Raw genomic sequence first — 20,757 nt, 5'->3', positions numbered from 1 at the left:
CGACGCCCAGCCCTCCAAACAGTCTGCAGGCAGTCATGTCCAAAGGTTAGTGCCTTTTCCTCAATATTTTAAACCAAAATCTTCGCCATCAGAGGAAAAGGTTTGATGGAAACGGTGGTATTTGTGAGCTCGTTTTGTCGGTTTCCATGGTAAGTTGCAGCCATTCTTCAAAAGTGCTTGTTTTGCTGCTGCAGATCACTTACCTGTGCTAACACAAGGTCAGAAGGTTTCAATTTAACACTGCTTATAAAACCATTACCAGAACATGAAGCACGTCTGCGGTCCACATAGCGATTTAATAGTTTTCACGTATGCTGACCTAAGGCGAAGACAGCGGTCCAACATGACAGATTGTATGCAACTTTGTTGCAGAATCAACAACTTTGAGTATTTCATTTGGTTAAAAAAACAGTTTGCTTAAAAAAAAGGGGGTTTCAATTTCTTCCATGGATTGAAGAACCAAACCTCTCCAGAGGAAAATGAACATTTACTATTGATTAACCTATTAAATTCCTGGACAATTTTGACCATTTTAACTAAAAAATGTGAAAAATAAAGTCTACAAAGGAATTTAGTGTTTATTTTCACTTAAAGTTTAAGCACTTTGTACTTTGATGCTTCGGAAAACAGAGAATTTTTTAAATATTTAAAAAAGAAGCTTATTCAAAGTAATATATAAAGTACATGATTTAGTAAACCTGCATTGTAATTTTAGTTCTTTTGTACAGACTTCATGCTGTATGGGTTTTACGTACATTGCTCCGTTCATGTGAATAAAGAAACAAATAGCTGGTCGATGTGCAGTAGCACAAAAAGGATTGATTTATTTACTACCACAGTAAGACGTCAAAGGTTGGTGGATGAGTATTAATACCAACGATGATGGTTCCGTTTAGCAGGTAGTTATACAGTATTCTGCAAAAATGGGTTCGGATTTTTTTGCAAATGAGCAACTTTTTTTTGTTTTGACTCCAACCGTTTTTTCTTTTCTCTTCTGTAGTAAATTGAGTTTGTTTGCACCGCCGCCTCCAACAGTTGGGCCAGACCTCCGTCGTTCCGGTTCCGCATGTCCCTTGGTTTCTGTCACAATATTTATGTTAAAAGTGGGAATTAAAAACGTTAAGGTCACACACCTGTGTGTGCAGAGTTTGTTCCCCACGTTTGACCCATCCTCTTGGGGAGCGGTGACCTGCAGATCTGTGGAGATCATGAACCGTTTCGTGGTTCAACCCCTTAATGCTGAGTTTCAAGCATCCTAGTCTCAGGGTAGCCGCTCTACCAATAGGCCACCGAGCTTCAATTTAACCCTTTAACACCAGAGATATCACCTAAATAACATGCATTCTGTAACTTTTTGACCGTTTATGTGATCAATGTAATTCCAGCCGATTCTGACGTGGAGAAAGGACTTTTCGGCTTTGCACCACAAAGCACAGAAAAGCAACACATTATTAACAAAGTATTGCATTCCCACCGCTTCTCTATGCGACAGAATCGCCTGGAATTGCATGACTTGCGTAAACGGTTGAGGAGTCAAGCGACGAAGCTCTTGGAACTCACATTTAGTCCTGCGGTGTTCACACTGGACAAGCAGGGAGGGGCTTCTTCTACTAGCGCATGTCCACCACCTACAGCTGGAAGAGCCTTGGTGCAAAAAGTCAAAGCCGTGACAATCGGCTGTGCGAATTTTGCTCCAGGTTATTTTGTCTTACAGCTCTATTCTGATACATGAAAGACTTGGTGTCATATAGGTTCGGCCGGGCACAAGCCGTAATTTGTCCTCCTTGATTAATTTTTTACACGGTTGGTACTTCAATCAATGAAAGGGGACGTCTCTACCAAATCGGAGTCCCTGATTGGTCCACCTGGTTTAGCTTTCAACGTGGCTTTTGGATATGTAGACCGAAGATGCACGAACACGGAAACCCAAAACGTGCATATACTGTACGTACGTTTGCCTAGACTTTTCATTAGAAGTGCCGCTTCAATGCGCGTCGCCGATGACGATGTGAACAAAGCTTTGAAAGACATTTAACACAGTAGCTAAAGCTCTGGTGTTAATGGATTAAAAGATAAGTGGCTTCACCTCTTTTGGTTTGGATTTCATAGAAGCGTAGTCAATTTATCATAAAAATGCTCTCAAGAAATAGCACAGTCTGTAGTAAACTGCGTTTTATTAGATTTAAATATATAATTTTTTTTAAAACCCCAAATTTATTCGGTTGATTTTTTTCTCCCAATATTTCCTAAGAACCATTGTGTTGGATGTGATGAATAAAATAAAATGGATTTCGACTAACATCTGCCTCTAAATGTAAAAATGAATGGAAAACTGCTTTACCATGAGTCTACTAAAACAAGTGCTTTTTATAACGCCCCAAGACTGTTTTTGCGCAGTGTTTTTTTCTTTTTTAGCGACATAAAAAAAATAATTCATACAAAAAAAATACACCCTCAATTCCAAAATTTTGGTTGTGCACCATATATCTGTGGAAGAGTGGCAGTTTTGTATCTTTGCATTACATTGGAAAACAGGACACTTTTAAAAAGACATTGACGTCGAAACAAGCAGATCAAATATGGCTTCCAGTTCCTCCTGAAAATGGCTTCTTTGAGTGCGGCGCAGAGGGGGGGGGGGGTTCCTCACTGTTCTTTTTGTCTTTTCTTACTGCAGCAAAAAAAAAAAAGAAGAAACAGAGAAAAGGTCACAGTCATAACAGGCATGAGCAGTAGAGGTAGCAGGAAGGGACGTCGGATCACCTCTCGTTCGACGGCTTGGAGGTCATGACCCAGAGTAAATATTCCTTGGCCGCCATGGAGTCCAGGACTTTGTTCACGTCGCTGGTGAAGCTTCCGTCTACATGTCTCTTGCTGAACGGTTCATCCAGCTTGTCCAGTCTGAGTGCGTACACAGGGACACAATGTAAACACAGGCCGCAGCGGGTCACAGCGTGGAAACCGGCGCAATCAGCTCTTCGATTTCAAGAAACAAAATCATCCGTCATCCTCATTCAGGATTGTCAGTTTCTTTTTCCGTGATCGTGACATGATTGGTTGAGTTCTTCCCTCATTCTGCATTCGTTTCATTTGACAGTGTAGTGAAAAGGACAGAAATCAACACAACGGAAAAGTTTAGGTGATTTTTATTTCAGGAAATCGGTAAAAAGAAAAAAGCGTCAGAAGATGGGGAAAGAAGGGTGCATTTGATTGGCTGGATGTTGGAATCAAACACAAGTTGTTTCACGGGTACTGTAGGAGGAGGAGGAGGAGGAGGAGAAGGAGATACGAAGGACATCCTACTCTCTTCGGATTTGCCCGGACTTGAGCTTGGCAACAAAGTCTTTGATTGCCTGCTCCTTGAGGTAGGCGCTCACGTCGCTGGTGAAGGTACCATCTGCATGGCGCTTGCCTGCATCACTACAAAAAAAATACCACAAAAAGCAATTGGAGAGATTCCGACCAGTGGTGACGATGAACTATATCAACATTAGTCTGACTTACTACTTCTCACTGGGCTTAGGCAGAGCCGCTCTAGTTGGAGACATGAGTAGGGAGATGAGACCCAAATTAGCAACAATTTTTAATTTGGAATCACATTAAATGTTAAGCATAGTAACGGTACAAACTGGTCTAAATTTTATCCAAGTGTCAGTCTGTTATGGACGTCAGCTGAGAAGTTTGGCCAATTTTTTTAACTAATCTTCCAGCAATAAAAGTCTACAAAATACATTTCATTCTAGAATATTTAGACCTCTAAACTCATTCTTGGTAATATTACTTGTACCAAAAAAGAAATATGAATTCATTGATTGGATTTCTGCGGCTACAAGAGCTCAAGTGTAGCTTGAATGACTAAAAAGCAACTTTAAAAATGTCAGTTCAGTTGAAACATTGACACAACAATAGTAGTTAAAAAAAATAAAAAAGGCATGTCTATTTAAACTCAATTAATTTTATGGATTTATATATTTTTCCCCAACAAAAGCTACAAATATCCCAAAAAATAATAATATCCCCTAAAGTTAATTTAGTATTTTCTGTTTAATTCTTATTCGAGCAGCGTAACGCAAAGTTAGAAACTTTCTGGGGCTAAAAGCAATCAACAACTTGCTCAAAAAAACCACATTTTGGCATTTGAAATCTTCTCGTTTGAATCTTGCAGCTTTCTGAAGGGGTATAATTTGACACCAACCCGCTCCTTTTGTTGTTCATCAGCCATCGAACGAAGTCCTGCGCCTTCCTGTCCTCCAGGTATTTGCTGTAGTCGTTTGAGAAGGTTCCCTCCGAGTGTCTCTTCATGCTGGACAGCTCCCGGAGCTCATCAGCTAACGTGTCGTCTGCTGCAAAACTTGGAAATAAACAAAATCTTTTTCATTGATTCATCAGACCCTTGTAATTCTCAATCTGGGAAAAAAACGAACAAAAATTACACAACTCTGTAAATTTGGCTTTAATGAATTGCCGTCCTTTATTTATTTTTCACCTAACTTTATTAAGCTCCTAATGTTGATAAAGGAAAATACATGCTTGAATGACAACATATTATTTGAAAAATGAAGTAATTCTTTTAAAAATATCCTTTGTCTTTTAAACCACTATTTAAGTAAGTCTGATTAGAAAAATATGGGTTTTTACAATTAATTTGAGGAGCAAGGATAAAAATGTTAGATTTAGTTTGATTAAAAGAAAATTGTTTTTATTTTCCCTCTAACTATATTTAAAAGTAACAGAAACGTCAACTTTAGTGCGGATCTCACCTGGAGCTGTCCTCATTCTGGAGGAGAGGGACCTGCCAGCTATGGTGGAAAAAGCCGAGGAGCAGGAGGACGGCGGCCAGCGTGTGGAGGCTGTTCATGGTTGGAACCTGCGACAGGTTTCAGTGCACCAAACGTTCATTTGGGGACCAAAGTGTCCCTGATGGAGACCTAAAATGAAAACCAAACTCACCTTCTGTTTTTTTTCTTCTTTCCAAGCGGCACTTAGTTCCTTCACTTGTTGTCTCTGAACATCTACCGGTTCTTCTAGGCTTTTATACCTGAGGAGGAGGCAGGATCTACCCCAGGTGGGGAGTTTTTTTTTTTTTTTTTACCACTCTGTGGAGGGGGGGAGGGGCCATCCCGTTACTCTCAACCCATTAGACACGGGGCCCCTCTGGAGGGCCGACTCAACGAGCCGAGCGTTTGAAGGAAGGGGGCCACTCATGCGTGATGCCTGCTCCTACTTTGGTGTTAAGATCAAACAACTGCAGCTCATCCTGTCAAACAGACAATCAGAGCTGTTTAATGCGCTACTGTGTCGTCAGGATGGGGAGCTGATGGACGCTCTCTGAGTCTATATTTGATGTGTTTTTTTTTCCTTTTCAATCAAGCTATTGAAAATATTGATCCATTTTCACATCGCAGACCGAATTACAAGTTTCACTGGTTTTGACTGCAAAAGCACTTTTTTAAATTGAATTTCTGAAAGCTCAAAGAATTTTACAGTCGAAATTCTATTCTTTTTTTTTCAATTTTAAATCTTTCCATACATTAGGACAGCGTGTGTTTTACTAGCTGTATTTGTGCCAAATATGGAAATACGGAAGCTTTAATATGAGGGAAAATAACCTCAAAATCACTCAAGGTGAATTTGACCAAGAAATCTATCAACTAAAGACACAAAAAGGAAATTTAAAGTCTGAAATTAATAATAATCTTTCAAGTTCTTTACTCCATGCTTGTTAGCCAAAGAAAAATGGAGGAAAATGAATCAATACAAAGTACAAAACTGTAAATAAGTACTTTAAAGACCACAGTAACAACAAAATATGCTTGAATAAATAGAATTTTCTTACAACTTATTTTATTTTATATTACTTTTAAATGTAAAACAATAAAATTAGGCCCCTCGAGAAATTAAAATACTGTCTACAAATGGCTAGAAATACTAAAAGTGACTATTAATTTACCTACATTTATAAAATCAGACTACAAGCAAAATAACTCCCTGTCAAAAAGTCCTAAGCTTTTCAAATATTTAACACCTAATCAACAATTTTCTATGAGCATAAAACACTTATTTGTTTTGATATAAAGACAATAGCAGCGAGCCAACCAACAAAAACGAATAATAAATAAATAAGCAGGAACCTCCTCAAGAAGCTGACATGATTGGATATTTACTTATGTTAATATAAGGTGACAATCGTAAGACATGAGCATCACGTCCTCTTTGCCTAAAATCTTAAATTGTAAATATTTATCATGTTGCAAATCTGAAATGTGTCTTGCAAAAATTCTTTTTGAATCATTAAGATGATCAAGACTTCCCTTAAGATTACCCCAAAGGAAATGAATCCAAAGGGACTCTTAGTTTGAAAATCCTAGTTCCTTTCCAGAAAAACTAAGTAAACTTGTGATATGTGATATTTGTAAGACGTTTCACATTCCCTCCATGCTTTGAAATTTGTCGAGAGCCTAAGTAGGGAAAAAAAATAACTAATTTCTGCTAAAGATCTATCCTCAAACGTAAACTGGAAGTACAGGTAACACTTTCACTTTGCGCTTTGTTGCAGCTTTTCTGTAAAATTTAAACATAAAAAACGGATTTCTTGTCAAAAAAAAATCACAATTATTTTTTTACCCTATTGAACTAAAACAAAAAAGAAAAACTATTTACCATTTGATGGCTTTGTCAAAAGCATGAGCCTATTTTATTTTTCCTTGAGTTTTACTCTAACTACAGTATTAATACTGTTATTTATACTGATAATGTGAAAATGTAACCTTTTTTTTCTCCAAGTCATAAAGGATGATGCGTTTGGTCATTGCAATTTGTTAATGTCTTTGTACCTATGCAAAGTGTACGACATCAAAATGATCCTCAAATTAGTTTAAACTTGTCAACAATTTCAAACTCGTCACCAAAAGCTGCTGTGAAAGAAAAATGAAACGAAGATTTTCAACAATTTATCATGAAGGAATTTATTTACACGGCATTCAGGAAACAATCTCTTAGCTTGTGTGGCGTATCGTGTGATACCTGATTACAAATACAAACTCCAGAATTCACCACAAAAACCTGTTTTTACCCTTTCATGACATCTATTCTTTGTCTTTTTTTTATCAAGTTAAACTATGAATCTCTCACTTACAATCTACGTAAATAGAAAAATCACATTTAAATGCTTATTTATTTATCAAAACAACATTAAGCTCCGATTTACATACAGACCAGTATTACTAATGGTGTGCATCAAAACGTCAAAGTTTGGACGGTTTAACACTTTTGCTCCCAAAAGAGATCCTAGCAAATGTGTCCTTTCAGCGATCGCAGGTGACGACTTCATGCAAAGCACCTCTTCAGGAAGTGACTCAAGTGGGTGTAGACGTGGGAATTGGCCGAACCGCTGAGCCCGTGGTCCTTGTCCGTGTACCACTAAGAGAGGAGAGCAAAGACGGAGAGTTTGTCGTTGGCCTTTTCCCCTTTGTTTCTATTCTCCTCGTCTTATCTCGGAAGGGTTTGTAAAGGCCAAACCATGCAAAGCAAAGACCCGCTAACCTTCCTGCCCCAGCCCACTTCTTCAAGTTCGTCCTTTGGGACATAAAGGCGTTACCAGGCCAACAGCAAGATGTAATCTTTTTATGGAGTCCCGGGCCTGCCCATTAGACCTCTTCTGTTGGGACATGTTCCAAATGCTTCTTTTCAGGACCCCCAAATGCCTGAATTACCTAAGCTAAATCAATAGGAAGCTGACCCTTTATTAACTGTTTTATGGGTGAGCTTGACCAGCCTTTGGGGTCGGTTATGACCTAAAACTTTCAGTTACTACAAAGAAGTCAAGATCCCAGCCTAGAGTTGGAGAAAAGGTCACTATTTAAATACAAACATCCCCTCAAACCAAACAAAAAAACATGATTCTGAGCCGTTTTCAGCACCTCATCTCCAGAAAATGTACGAAAACTCACCATAGCCTCAAAGTCTACTTGCTCATCTACCAATGCTTCGGAGATCTCTGCTGCTTGCTGGAAATGAACATTATCTAGAAAAACACAGTTAAAAAAAGATTAATGAGGCATGTTTGGATGGGAGTGTGTGTGCCCAGACTTTTTAAAGATGCAATTGATGAGTGAAATGAAGGACTGATGTAGGTCCACAACAAATACTTGGTCAAATACAAGGCGTTACAACCAAGGGATTTCTAAATAGCTCTTGAATATTTTTGAACCAAAATACATTGTACTGACATCATTAATGACTTTAAGGTTCTTTAACTCTTTTGTACTCTTAAGGCTTAATAAAGTAGGGTGTCATCAGCATAACATTAGTTTATACCAATGTTGCACAAAGACATGAATCAAGAAAACAAAATCGGTTCCAGTCCAGAATCACGTGGAACTAAACCTGATATCAGAAAATATTCTCAGGAACGAGGAAATCCAACGTCATCTCAAACACAAAACAAAGAGTCTGACAAAATGTAGATTTGAATGCTTAGACGTGACGGATGATGCCTATTCGATCATATTCTACATAAGTTTTTATGTATTTTATCAAATTTGCTTAGTTTTTGCACAAAGTCTGACACAACTAGATCAACACCAACATAGTTTATATTATTTTATCATTTGGACCATTTTAGTTAAATTTCACCTTTTCCCACTTCCCCTTCGTGCTTCAACTGTTTACTGGAATGCAGCACATAGATGACAAACTATTCAACTACGACTTTGACTGCTAGAAACTGCTGGTTTGGTTTCCAATATTCTAAGACATCTATTCTTTTAAAACAAAAACTAATAAATTAAACCCACTTGAAATCAAATCCTTGCACACTTGAATAAAAGTAATACAGCTAAAGACATTGCAGAGCTCACCATCGGCTGTTCCATGAACAAGTAGATACTGCACTGAATGGAAGTTCTTGGCTCTGGCAGTTACTGTTGAGTCCTGCACAGATTCAGGTTTGTGTGAAGGCAATGCCATGACCGATTATAGGGAAATGTTGGTATTGGGTGACAATAGTAACCATGAAACTCACAGCATAGCCCTTAGGATTCTCCGAAGGTTGCATCATGTAGCGCTCGGTGTAGATGGAATCTATTATAAGGGGGACAATACTTTAGTGTTAACCTTTCAATGAATCGATCTGTAACATATTTAGAAAAAAACAAAAAGTACCATAATATGTCCATTTAGAGACTGGAGCCACAGCCATTCCACATTTGAAAACTCCACTTCCAGAACCCAACACCATGGACGTTACGTATCCCCCATATGACTGTTCGAGAGAGACGAAGAGCTCTTTTAGCTCACCATTGGGCAAAAAGCCAGGCACACGGACATCAGAGTAAAACATTAACTTGTTTTTAGAGCCATCCTTTGCCCTTTGAACTATGAAATAGCCCAAATGGACAGACGGTATGAGACCAGAGGAGCTGGGGACAACATATTTCCCTCAGATAGCATTCTTGTTTAAGCATTAGTTTTTATTTTATTTGAACATTTTAACAATAAGCAATACTCACCCATCCCCAAATCGCAATTCTGTTTTTATCAATGAAGCCCATTTTTATGAACTCCCTGAAAGAAAAACCAAAAACGAGTGATTTCTGACGTCATCCTCTGACTGGTGACGCGTCAGCCACGAAGCAAGAAAAATCCAGTTTAATGAAGCCGTTCAGGGAAAGAGGGTGTTTGTTTGAGATGCGCCGACTCGCTCGTCTTACCTTGCCGCTGTTATCTGATCTTCCACCTCATAGGTTCCCAGACGTTTGTAGATTTCATGCATCAACTCGTCGCCCTGGTAACCGCTCCCTCTTCCGTCAAAGCTGGCAACAATGATTTTCTCAGTGCTGGCCAGGTAAGTGGACCAGCCGACCCGGTATCTGAGGTCAACTTTCTGACTGCAGGGACCTGCATAGCTGAGAGTTGGCAAGTTTAAGAACATTCATTCATTCCTTGAAAAGGTTTAAGAACATGTTTCAAATAAATCGGCTACATTTTTATTTTATTTTTTTGGAAATACTTACACATCTATTAATAAGGGGTATGTCTTGGACTCATCAAAACCAGGGGGCAAAAGCATTGTGTACCAAAGATCTGTCCATAAAAAAACAAAGATAACTCCTTTATGATGCGTAAAGGGCAAGCAATCCTGTCTGGATCTTTTCAAGCACACGTGTCAAACTCAAGGCCCGTGGGCCAAATGTGGCCCGCTATGTAATTTTATGTGGCCCGCGGGAGCATAAACATTTTTAATTTCTTAAAATAAAAATTGGTGTGCATTTATTCTTATCTAGGGGGAATCGGAATTGAATTATTGGATTGGGCAACTATACATTAGGACTTAAACACTGTCCGTATGACCTAACCTGACAGAATCAAATGTAAAAGGATTTATGTTAGAATAACAAGCAAATATGTTTTTTATGCAACTGTAATTGTCAATTTAAAAAGTTAAAATAAATAAATAATAATGAGTTTTTTAACATCAAGGAGTAGGTACATTTATTTTTCATTACATTTAGTTACATGTATAAGTTATATATGGCCCATTTTCCCTGAGGACAGACATCACATGCACATGCTGATGTCTGTCCTCAGGGAAAATGAGTTTGACACCCCTGTCTTAAAGCTTTTGCATTTTTAACAAAAAACTCAAACTGTTCTGGAAGCATGCTCAAAAGCTCAGGAGTTAAAAATTTAACCCAGAATTAAGCCTATTGTATTCTTATCAGTGCCATAACACACTTTTACACTTCATTTGTTGAACCGGCAGAATTAAAGGTACATCCTACCTGAAATTACTTACTGTATTTATCCACTTTGATAGTTCCTTGACGCACAGCGGGCATTGAGATTTTGGATGTCTCATTTCTAAATGCGTTGTTCTCCTCCAAATCTTTGACCACTTTAATAAAAAAAAAAACAGATACTTTTCACTTCCATATTGTCTTTTTTTGTTTGTTGGTTCAAAATTGCAATAGTGCCGCTTACAGGTGTTACTCCTGGTGTCTACAATTGCCTGGTAAGGAATATCGGGGCCTAAAGGCACATAATACACTTGTTTTAGTCATGCAGGTTTACTTAGAACGGAGAAACCACAAAACGTCAGTTTACCATTGCAGCTCAGAAGGTAGAAAGAGGCGTTGTGACTGAAGGAAGCAGAGTTATATTCGCAGTGTGCACGAAATTTACAAGTCAGACAAGTCTTGCTGCCTCCGGTCAACCTAACATGACAAAATAAACACACAATGTTAGTCAGTTATTTGTCTTGATAAAGCAAATCCTTCATTTTGTTAAGGGAAGCCCTTACTTATAAACATTTCTTCCTCCTGGCCTGCCGTCCTTTTCATTGCTTGAAAAATATCTAAGGAGGAAATGGTACATTTGAGCAGACAGGTTCACTCGGTGAGAGGTACGGACATAGCTATTTGTTTTTCTTGGAATTGCACTTTCTGAGAAAAAAAAAAACCATCCATGAATTTTACTGAGCAAATAACTAAAAGCCTCCCATTTGATAATACCACATGCTTTTAATAACTTATGCAATAAGTCTTTGGAGATTGTCAGTTATTACAGGGTTCTGTTCTTTGGAAGCAACTAGGGTTCAAAAGGTCAGACTAAAAAGAAATGGGATGTTCTGGTTATTTATGTCCAATCAAATCCGTCTCATGTTACAGAAACAGTAATGTTGTTATTGATGCTTTTTTAACATTTTCCATCCATTATGTGCTATTTGAATTGAAATATATTTTGATATATACAACCAAAACAATTCCAATTTACATTATAAGGTATTTCAATATACAAATTGTAGCCTTATTGCTTGTCAATAAAGCTGATGGGGAAAAGTCTTGAGGTCAGAAAGGAAGGTGCATCTCAAAGATGCACCAACAGATAACTCACACGCTGTCTTCAGTGACTTTCAGGATGTCGATGACCTCCCACTGTCCAGAGGTGACGGCTGTGGTTCTTCCCTGCACGACCGGGTCAAAACAAAATGAACCTTTCCTTAAGTACATCCTGTGCAAAACAAATTCTCTCTGGATGGGCCCCATAAATGCCCGGACAATGGCGGCACCCACCTCGACCACTTGATGGATGTGTTTGTATTTATTGCTGTCACTCAAGACTAGGTAATAACTCTTGGCGTCTGCGGCAAAAACTGGTTCCGATGGGGAGAACTTTGAGGAAGGAGAAACACAGACTCATCCTAAAGTGTCAATATTTTGACATCAAATCTCTGTTATTTGAAATTGCACTTTTGGACTATTATGTAGGATAGAGGGGGGCGTTTGAACGTACCCGTCCGATCCATCCACTGCTTGTCAACTCCAGGGTCTGAAAATAGTATACGAACCTTGTTAGTTTCCCACAGTTATTGGTCAGGTTTGTCACATTAACACAAGATGGCTGGGTCACCTTGAGGAACACCCATTTCCGAAAACTTGTATAGCTTTTTTCTGTTTCCGTTATTGCTACACTACTTATTTGCCCCCTTGTGTCCTTATTAGTTCCCATTCTCCATTTCAGATGGCAGGTAAAGAAAACTAAAGCTCTTTAACACCTGAGATCTTCCTAAAAAACACACACTCTTTGATGCGTTCAACATGACTTAGCTGATTGAGACACGGACAAAAACGGCATCGATATGCGACACAATACTAGCGTTAAGTGTTGCATAACGGCACCAAGCTGCTTTTCTCCACAACAGAATCGGCTGGAATTGCGTAAACAAAGAGTTACGATTGTCAACAAAAAGTCAGCATTGGAGTTTAAGCTGGACTCTTTAGTTGTCTTTCTGGAAAGGCCTTCCCACGGCTCGCAGAACACGGTTCATCTGGTCGCTGTGATCAGTTACGTTCGGACTGGTTCCGCTGGTTTGCCGCACAACCGACCAGCGTGCATAAGTTGTGACAGGATTTTATGAAAGCTACTCGAGACGGAAATATAAAAATTCTACCACAATCTAGCATCTTTAAATAATGGGAAACCTGAAGACATGGCAAATTGCATTGATGGCTGTTAAGGCCTTTAATCCTTTTTTCCGTTTTATTTCAATGTTTCCTCCAGTTATTTGAAAAACCTACATTAGCTATGGTTAGGCATGTAATACTTGTTAGTATGTCTAAAAGGTATTCACTACTGGACTAGAACTTAGATATCCAATCGCAGGAAACTTTAGCGCTGCATCAAAGAGCTTCATTCATTGCCTTATTGCATCTATTTCAGGGTAGCATATGTTTTCTTTTATGGCCTTTTCTGCGGTCAAATCGAAGCAAACAGACAACAGCATATAGCCATGTACAGAGAGAAAAACACTAAACACTTTGCAAATGATTATAAGCCTTTGATGTGGCCTGTTTTTGAAATTTTAAACATTGACAAATGGATACTTGCAAAGAATTTATGACCTAACACGCTTGGATGAAGCATGGACTTGTTGCTTTTCATTAATAGACACTTTGAGACAAAAATAAACCAAATAATGGAAGTTTAAGTTTGACTTTCCTGAGTTACTCACCGATAAATCCTCAGTAACCACCTTTAGTATTACCTTTATCTTTAAAATATACCTTCTGGATATAAATACAGTAGATCCTAGATGTTCAGTAAGGATGCATCTAGGTTTGCCAGTTACCCCTGAAAAATGACTATATGAGCAGCCAGTTTAGAACTGTTTACCTCAACTGGATCCCAGCTAGACCCACTGAAGTTGTAGATCTGGAGGATGAGATGGTTTTGAACTCTTTTAAGCCACTGAACTGCAAGGCAATTATCAGTCGCCCAAGTTACCGTCGCCAAGTAGTGATCACTGTAAGGTTAAACGCCACACATTAAGTTAACCTCTTTGCTTGTCTTTTGAAGGGTAAACAATGTCAAAACTGTGACATTACACTGTTTTGAACGGGTCTGGAGCGAGAACTTCTGCTGTTTTCGTCACGTTTTCAGAGTCCACAACAAACAGCTTCACCACAGGGTTAGGGGTGCCAGCCTGCAACGACAACAAAAGAAAGATGAGTGCACACCAGAATCATGTAGGGACGTTGGAGAAAAGGATTTCTGCTAAAGTGTCCTACCTTAGGATAGGGTATCAAGACAGTGCTGGGGTACTGACTGTCGCCGTACCAGGAGTACTCTATCGTGTGCACCTCTGTGTCGTTGAACTCGGCATAGGCAACATATTTTCCTCCAGGTGACCACCAGAGGGCATGATTGGACGAAAACATTTCCTCTGGAACAACAAATGAAAGAATATGTATTTTTAATAATAATAATAATAATAATAATAATAATGGATTGGATTTTTCTGCGATTTTCCAGACGCTCAAAGCGCTTACAGTGTGTCCATTATTCATTCACTCCTCATTCATACTTGGTGATGGTAAGCTTTGGTTGTAGCCACAGCTTCCCTGGGGCAGACTGACAGAGGCGTGGCTGCCATTTCGCGCCTACGGCCCCTCTGACCATCACCGGGATCATCCATGCACATTCACACACCAGTGGAGCCACACTGGAGGCAAGGAGGGTGAAATGTCTTGCCCAAGGACACAACGACATTTTGGCTGGTGGGAGCGGGGATCGAACCGCCAACCCTTCAATCATTGGACGACCCGTCATTGGACGACTTCCGTGTTTGTAATTGATTAAAAATGGATGCAAGGGTCCATTGTTTAACCCTTTAATGCTATGGCTCCAGTGTAGACATATTTTTGGCACAACCGTAACTCGTCAACCGTTAACGCAACTAACATAATTCCAACTGATTCTGAAGTTGAGAAAAAGCACCTTTGCGTTGATCTACAATACTTGACAGTAGTAAAGTGTTTACACAATTAATGTAGTTCAAAGAACATGTGTTACTTTGCTGTCGCTGGTGGCAGGTTAAAGGGTTAACTAAATGACTTGAACTTAAACAAAAAATGTCATTCAGCCAAAACAGTAGTAAGAATTATTTAAGAAAATAATGACAAGACTAAAGTAGAACAGTCTGGTTCTAAAATGAATTTTAACCCATGCACCTTTAATAAGTTGGTAAGCATGGCAATGGAAGATTATTGCTGTGTTTTGTTTTGTTTTTTTATAGACTTATCTCTGCAAAATAACTAAAATTCCCAATCAATTTTGAGACCCGGTCTATGATCTGTGCCCAACTAAAAGTGTTCTATAGAACACTGTTGGGCACCTTGAGACTATGTTTTTATTGACACAACCGTCATTATCTTCCTGTTTTTCTGCGCACGATCTTGTAATGACATTGTAAACCGTTATCAGCTGATGCTGGATTATGCTGGAAGCAAACTAAGATTGCAGCCACATCTGGTTGCGATCAGGCTCACATCGTCCTGCCAAGACCAAGTGTTTAACCACATTCTTTTGGTCAGTAAACGGCACAGCAGGCCGACAATGATTATTTCGAGGAAATGAAACCAGGGAATATGTTTCAAGAATTCAATCCTTTTTCGGGTTGTTTTGTTTTGCCATGAACTTTGCATCAAGTGTTCCACTGACCCTCATAAACCCAATCCGGGATCCCGTTGAAAACGTCATTGAGTTTACTGAAAGTGACTTGCTGGGACGGTGACTCAGGGCTGGTCTTTATGTACACGTTATTCTCCCAAACATAGGCCTGGAAATACAAATAAAATAGTGTAAGAAAAAAAAAATTAGACAAAAAGCACGTACTATTGCTAAAATCAAGGGATTGAGTAGTGTTTTGTTTGGAGCTTGATGAGCCACTTCAAAGCAGACGTTCTCGCTCACTGTTGTGTGCATGCGAGCAGCAGGCTTACCAGTTTGTTTCCCTCTGGGGCCCAAGCAAAGTACTGGACTCCATCAGGAATGTCAGCTGAAGTTATAAACGTGCTGAAAAGCGAAGTGAGTTTCATGAAGTTTCAAGTGGAGAACTTCGAACCGGTAGTCCCTCCGATTGGCCGCTCATATTTGAAGTAGGAACAAAAGAAGTACTCACTTTGATTCCCGGTTGTACAGGGAATAGGAAGCTAAAAAGGAATGTCTCCACAGCTGGTGTGATTGAAAAAAAAAAACAGTTATGGAGCAGTTTATGAGGCATGATATATCCTTTTTAAGACGTGTGATGAAAACCTGACTGTACCTTTGTGTAATTGCTAATAAAAGCAACATATTTGCGGTCGGCAGACAGCTGGTAATCATAAGCTTTCTTCTCCATCTGTGTTTTTAGAAAGGGAAAAAGTTCCACATCCTCATGACCCGGCACAGAGGGAAAATCTTTATCCGTGAATACGAGCGGATTACTTACAAACGCATCAGTGCCCAGGAACTCTGTAACCTTATTGGTGACAACATTGTGCAGGAAGACGGAGCCTGACTGGTGCAGATACTCGTAGTCTGTAAAAAGGGGCTTCGAAAAATTAGTCAGCGAGCCTGGGAGCTTTAGTTTTTAACAGGTCCTAAGGAAGAAAAACAAAACCTCCACAACTACAGCAAAGAAGTGATTATATTATCAGTATTTTGGGATTCATCGAGATATAATGCTGGATGAGTCAACAACTCCTGTCATGAGCAACACGTGTTCTAAAAGCAGAGTTGAGGGGAACTCTGAAAAATACCTGAGAGCGTCACCTAATTCAGGCTGTGCGAGAAGACACAACTAGCATTTCCAAGTTGAACTTTGCTTTTTATATATAAAACTAAAAGAAATTCTGTTTACTTTACACTTGCTTTGATCTTTTAAGAACATCTTTTGAGTTGTACTCATATAATGATGTTAGCATCAATATCTACATGTTTTTCTTTTGTTTGTCAGAAATATTTGCAGATAATCTTGCAGTTTATCTTATTTAGTGTCAGTCACGGAAAGACTAATGCTGTTGAAAGTTAGCTTTTATATTTTTACAAGCCATAGGCATAACAATGAAAACATGCGCTTTATTAGTTGATTCTGTCTTTGGTTATAAGTTGGAACAATGTGCAGCATTAATGGCTATAATAGCAACAAAGCCTATTTTGGAATACTGTACTTATTTAAACTGTTTAAATATAGTAGTACATACTCCAAAGCTAAAATCTACTTTCTGTCACACTTTTCCTGCTTAATTGACATAATGTTCTTTGGCCTGGGTTCATGTTTGCAAACTTTTTGTTGGCAAACTGGCTAAAAGTTCATGTTTGCTCTGAAATTTGCATATCACACTGTTTTTTTTAAATCTGAGCAACAACTAAAATCAGAATACCAGCTAAGTTTTCCGCCAAGAGGGTCAATTTCTTTAATTCACAACAAACACTTTCAGTTTTAGATCCTCTTTTCAAAATTATTAATCAATTTTTAGTACATCTTGGTTTATATTGTCTCTTAAAGTGAAATTTGAGGGTCTTGAATAGTTTTGTTTTCAATCAAACCCTTTTTTTGTAGGAAGAGAAATCCCCTTTTCACTTTTATTAACCCTTGTGCTACCCTAGGCACTTTACATTGGGAGTGGGGTCATCTAGACCCACTAGACAGTGCGCTGAACCATTTTTCCTCAATGATTTGTGATCTTCACTGGTGTCCATGGATTACATGAAATCTTTCCACCTTTATCCACCTTTGTCATGGTAGGGAGAACACGTCAATGTAAGGGCGGGGTCATCTAAGATAGCACAAGGGCTAAACCCTTGTTTTGCTTCTTCAACCTAAAGTTTTGAACTTAATGGTTTATACACTCTAATACATTTTATATTCACATTTCTCTTTCTAGTTTGAAGTTTTTTCCTGTACATTCATCCTGCCTCCTTCGAGTTGCATCACTTTTACGTTTAATGCTCGAGGCAGATAAGGCTTAACTGTTGGTTCCTCTTCAAATTTGTAGCTTTTTTTAAATTCCTGGTACTCTCTACACAAATGCTTCATAACTAAACATGAATAACAGAGGAGCGGTTTCAGGGTATAGTTGGAACCCTTGAAAACTGGACTGACTAGAATGTCAGAGGAGGGAGGAGTCTAATTCAACTTCTTTAAAATATTTTTTTTCTGTAGTGTAAATTATTCAAATTTAAAACTGACCAATCAGATGCCTCAAAAAAAGTATTTTATCTCACGTTCGAAACGTTTGACAGATTTCATGTGGCTTTCCAACAAGCTCACTCCTGATTGGCGATGGTGGTTGCCATAGAAACAATGACTTGGACCAATCGCTGCTTACTGACGTTGCCTGGCTCCAACATGGCGGCTCTGTATTACAAAAAATAAATGGAAACTATATGGACTTTATTTCATTGGAGCTGGAAGTGACCCATCTTCTATGGAAGATGTCAAACTTGGTCCAGTTCCCATCTACAGTCAATGATTGGAACTCAGAGCACACAGGCCGTCAGGAAACCGGATAAATTCTAGAAAGCAATTGTTTTGACATGATGAAAAGTTGCTAGAAGCCTGTGATTTTAACTTTATAAAGTATAAAATGGAACAGCAAAAATAAGTAAAAAATAGTATTACCTAAGCAGGAATCCTGCTGATTTTTTTAGTTGGGTTGGTGCAATCTTTCTTACATTTAGGTATTCTAAATGTTGAGAGATTTGTGCCCAAATTTACTATTTTTAAGTGATATTTAAGTGGTCTTTACATGGCACTTTTGTTGTACCTACTGGGTACTTACAGGGGTACATGCTGTGTATTTATATTTGCTTCCTACTTGTGTGGTACCTACTTGGTATTTATGTTGTACCCCTTAAGTTTTTACGTAGTACATACTGGGTATTTGTATTGTGCTGTTGTTTTTTGTATAAATACCACAAGAGCCACATTAGGACACACTCTTGGGTTATTTCGTTAACCCAATTCCTGAGTTTTTCATGTTGGGGTACATTGTTGGTTGACTGGGTGGTTATAGGAGTTTCATTTGAACCCAATTTAAAGTTAGTTTTAAAGTAACCCTAAAAAAAGTGAGTCCCCTTTTTAGCCTGAAAAGGTCGAGTTAAAAAACCACCCAATCTGGGTTATTTTTAACCATGGACATTTAACTGTGGGACTCGTACCATATAAATACACAGCAAGTACCACTAAAATACCCAGTAGGTGCAACAAAAGAACTATTTAAGTACCACTTAGAAACCCAGTCAGTATTGAACTATAAAAGGAAGCGTTACCAAGTTATTAAAGGGAATCGATTCAGAAAAAGGTTAAGTATGAAAGAAAGTAAAATGTTTGTATTAAATTTTGATCTTATCGGAGGCACTACAGTAGATCGATCAAAAACGCGATTCATCCCCTTTTACTATCTTTAGCTAAAATACTTTAATCTGATTATTCTCAAGATATACCTGGTTGAAATGTTTTGAGTAAAATTACTAAAGATGTTCTGTTTTAAGGTTTAGTAGGAAGTGTTGGTCCAGCTGAGCATCGCTGATAAGAAAGTGAAAGGTAGTAAATACTTTTACTAAATGATGACAAAAGCAATCATTTTGGTGAATAAGTAACAAGGCGAAACGACAGTGAAGTTACTCAGTGACACGTTTACTGTTTTACAGATTAGCGTCTCCCACCTGAAATCCACCTCAGGTTGTAGGACTTTGGCCTTAAGGAGCTGTTAAAAACATCTTCCAGGGTGAAAGTTCTGCTGCTCGCCGCCTCATCGTCCTCTGAAACATGTGACGTCACACATCATGAGATGAGTCTGAGCTTTGTGTGAAGCTGTGAAGTGATCAAAACTGATGGAATGTCTCCAACAAATCCAACAATGACCTTTTCATTGAATCATGGAAGGTATTTAAGCAGGAGCAGATGTGCTTTTCATTTTTATTCAATAGTTTGAAACATGATATAGTAAAAAACTCAAAACAAGAATTCCCTAAAAAATCTGCAACTTTGAGAACTTTTTATGTTTTTATTTACAAAATGACAACAAAAGCTTTCGCACAATCAGAAATCAAAAACTGTTCAAAAAAGAGTCTTAAATTGGACAGAAAAGTGTGATTTAATAAAGCAAACAAATGCAGATTTTTATAGAGTAAACATTCACAACTGTCTGTTTCTTTGACGTCATCGCTCGTGCTTCATATTTTTTTTCTTCCAGTGACGTGGTCAAGGTTTGTTTTTGTGTTTTTTTTAAACTCACCTCTGAGAAAAATAACCGTGGGGACCGCGATTAACGTGACGACCACCGCGACCGCACCGAGCCCGAGCAGCACCTTCGCTATTGAAATCTGTGAGGGGGGGTCAGGAAGGGGGGGGGGGGGTCAGACACACAGCCGCGTGAAGCAAACAGCGCGAGCGCCTCCAAACTCACCATCGTCCCGCGTGCCGCCGGTGAACACCTCCACACAACACACACACTAAAAAGCGACCTGAGAAGCGCCAACAACACGGCGCCGCGTGCCCCGGTTGATGGTTATCAGAAGTTTCAAAGGTGGACCGTCAATGAGCGCAGAGGAAAAGTTCCTCAGGCTGATGCTGAGCCAGGGCTTTTGGTGGAGGGGTGTTTCCCACACTGGACAGGACTGCAGAGTTTCCCCAGAAGCCCTGGAAATCTACAATATACCACTAATGTCTTTGAAAAGTACTCAAATTGGGTTATTAGGTCTAAAGTCGTGCTGTTATCAACAGTGGCTCATCCAGTGGGGTAGGGGTGAGGGTTGAAGAATCATTAGGCCCCCCTTAACCCCCCCCCCCCTAGCAAGTGCTACTGGTAAAGGAGCCTTTAAGCCCTTAATATTATATTGTTTTTTTCTCTCTCTGTATTGCTAGAAGCTTTATCTTATATATGAACTATATATGTATTTTGAGGATTTTTCTTAGCCTTTGTGCTATCTTGTGGG

General features: G+C 38.9%; 2 protein-coding genes across 2 annotated transcripts; both read right to left on the bottom strand.

The window, feature by feature from the left end:
• Nucleotides 1–793: 793 nt before the first annotated feature.
• LOC101166856 (glucagon-1-like) lies at nucleotides 794–5,072 on the bottom strand. Its single transcript, XM_011483973.3, has 7 exons — nucleotides 4,948–5,072; nucleotides 4,758–4,864; nucleotides 4,193–4,348; nucleotides 3,502–3,531; nucleotides 3,301–3,417; nucleotides 2,761–2,898; nucleotides 794–2,668 (listed from the first exon to the last, which is right to left on the bottom strand). The coding sequence occupies exons 2-7, from the start codon at nucleotides 4,853–4,855 to the stop codon at nucleotides 2,644–2,646; spliced, it is 564 nt and encodes a 187-aa protein (XP_011482275.2). The 5' UTR covers nucleotides 4,856–4,864; nucleotides 4,948–5,072; the 3' UTR covers nucleotides 794–2,643.
• Nucleotides 5,073–6,941: 1,869 nt separating this feature from the next.
• Nucleotides 6,942–20,401, bottom strand: LOC101166610 (dipeptidyl peptidase 4). Its single transcript, XM_011483965.3, has 26 exons — nucleotides 20,229–20,401; nucleotides 20,058–20,145; nucleotides 19,486–19,581; nucleotides 16,265–16,353; nucleotides 16,100–16,174; nucleotides 15,956–16,008; nucleotides 15,777–15,849; nucleotides 15,496–15,613; nucleotides 14,064–14,218; nucleotides 13,881–13,978; nucleotides 13,669–13,798; nucleotides 12,289–12,324; nucleotides 12,069–12,167; nucleotides 11,890–11,960; nucleotides 11,297–11,350; nucleotides 11,101–11,210; nucleotides 10,978–11,025; nucleotides 10,793–10,891; nucleotides 10,011–10,080; nucleotides 9,708–9,902; nucleotides 9,507–9,561; nucleotides 9,160–9,259; nucleotides 9,020–9,078; nucleotides 8,856–8,928; nucleotides 7,947–8,020; nucleotides 6,942–7,416 (listed from the first exon to the last, which is right to left on the bottom strand). The coding sequence occupies exons 1-26, from the start codon at nucleotides 20,229–20,231 to the stop codon at nucleotides 7,324–7,326; spliced, it is 2,214 nt and encodes a 737-aa protein (XP_011482267.1). The 5' UTR covers nucleotides 20,232–20,401; the 3' UTR covers nucleotides 6,942–7,323.
• Nucleotides 20,402–20,757: the final 356 nt, after the last annotated feature.

Source organism: Oryzias latipes, chromosome 2 (assembly GCF_002234675.1).
Source record: "Oryzias latipes chromosome 2, ASM223467v1".
Classification (NCBI taxonomy): domain Eukaryota; kingdom Metazoa; phylum Chordata; class Actinopteri; order Beloniformes; family Adrianichthyidae; genus Oryzias; species Oryzias latipes.
This window is presented reverse-complemented; position numbering and strand designations above follow the sequence as displayed.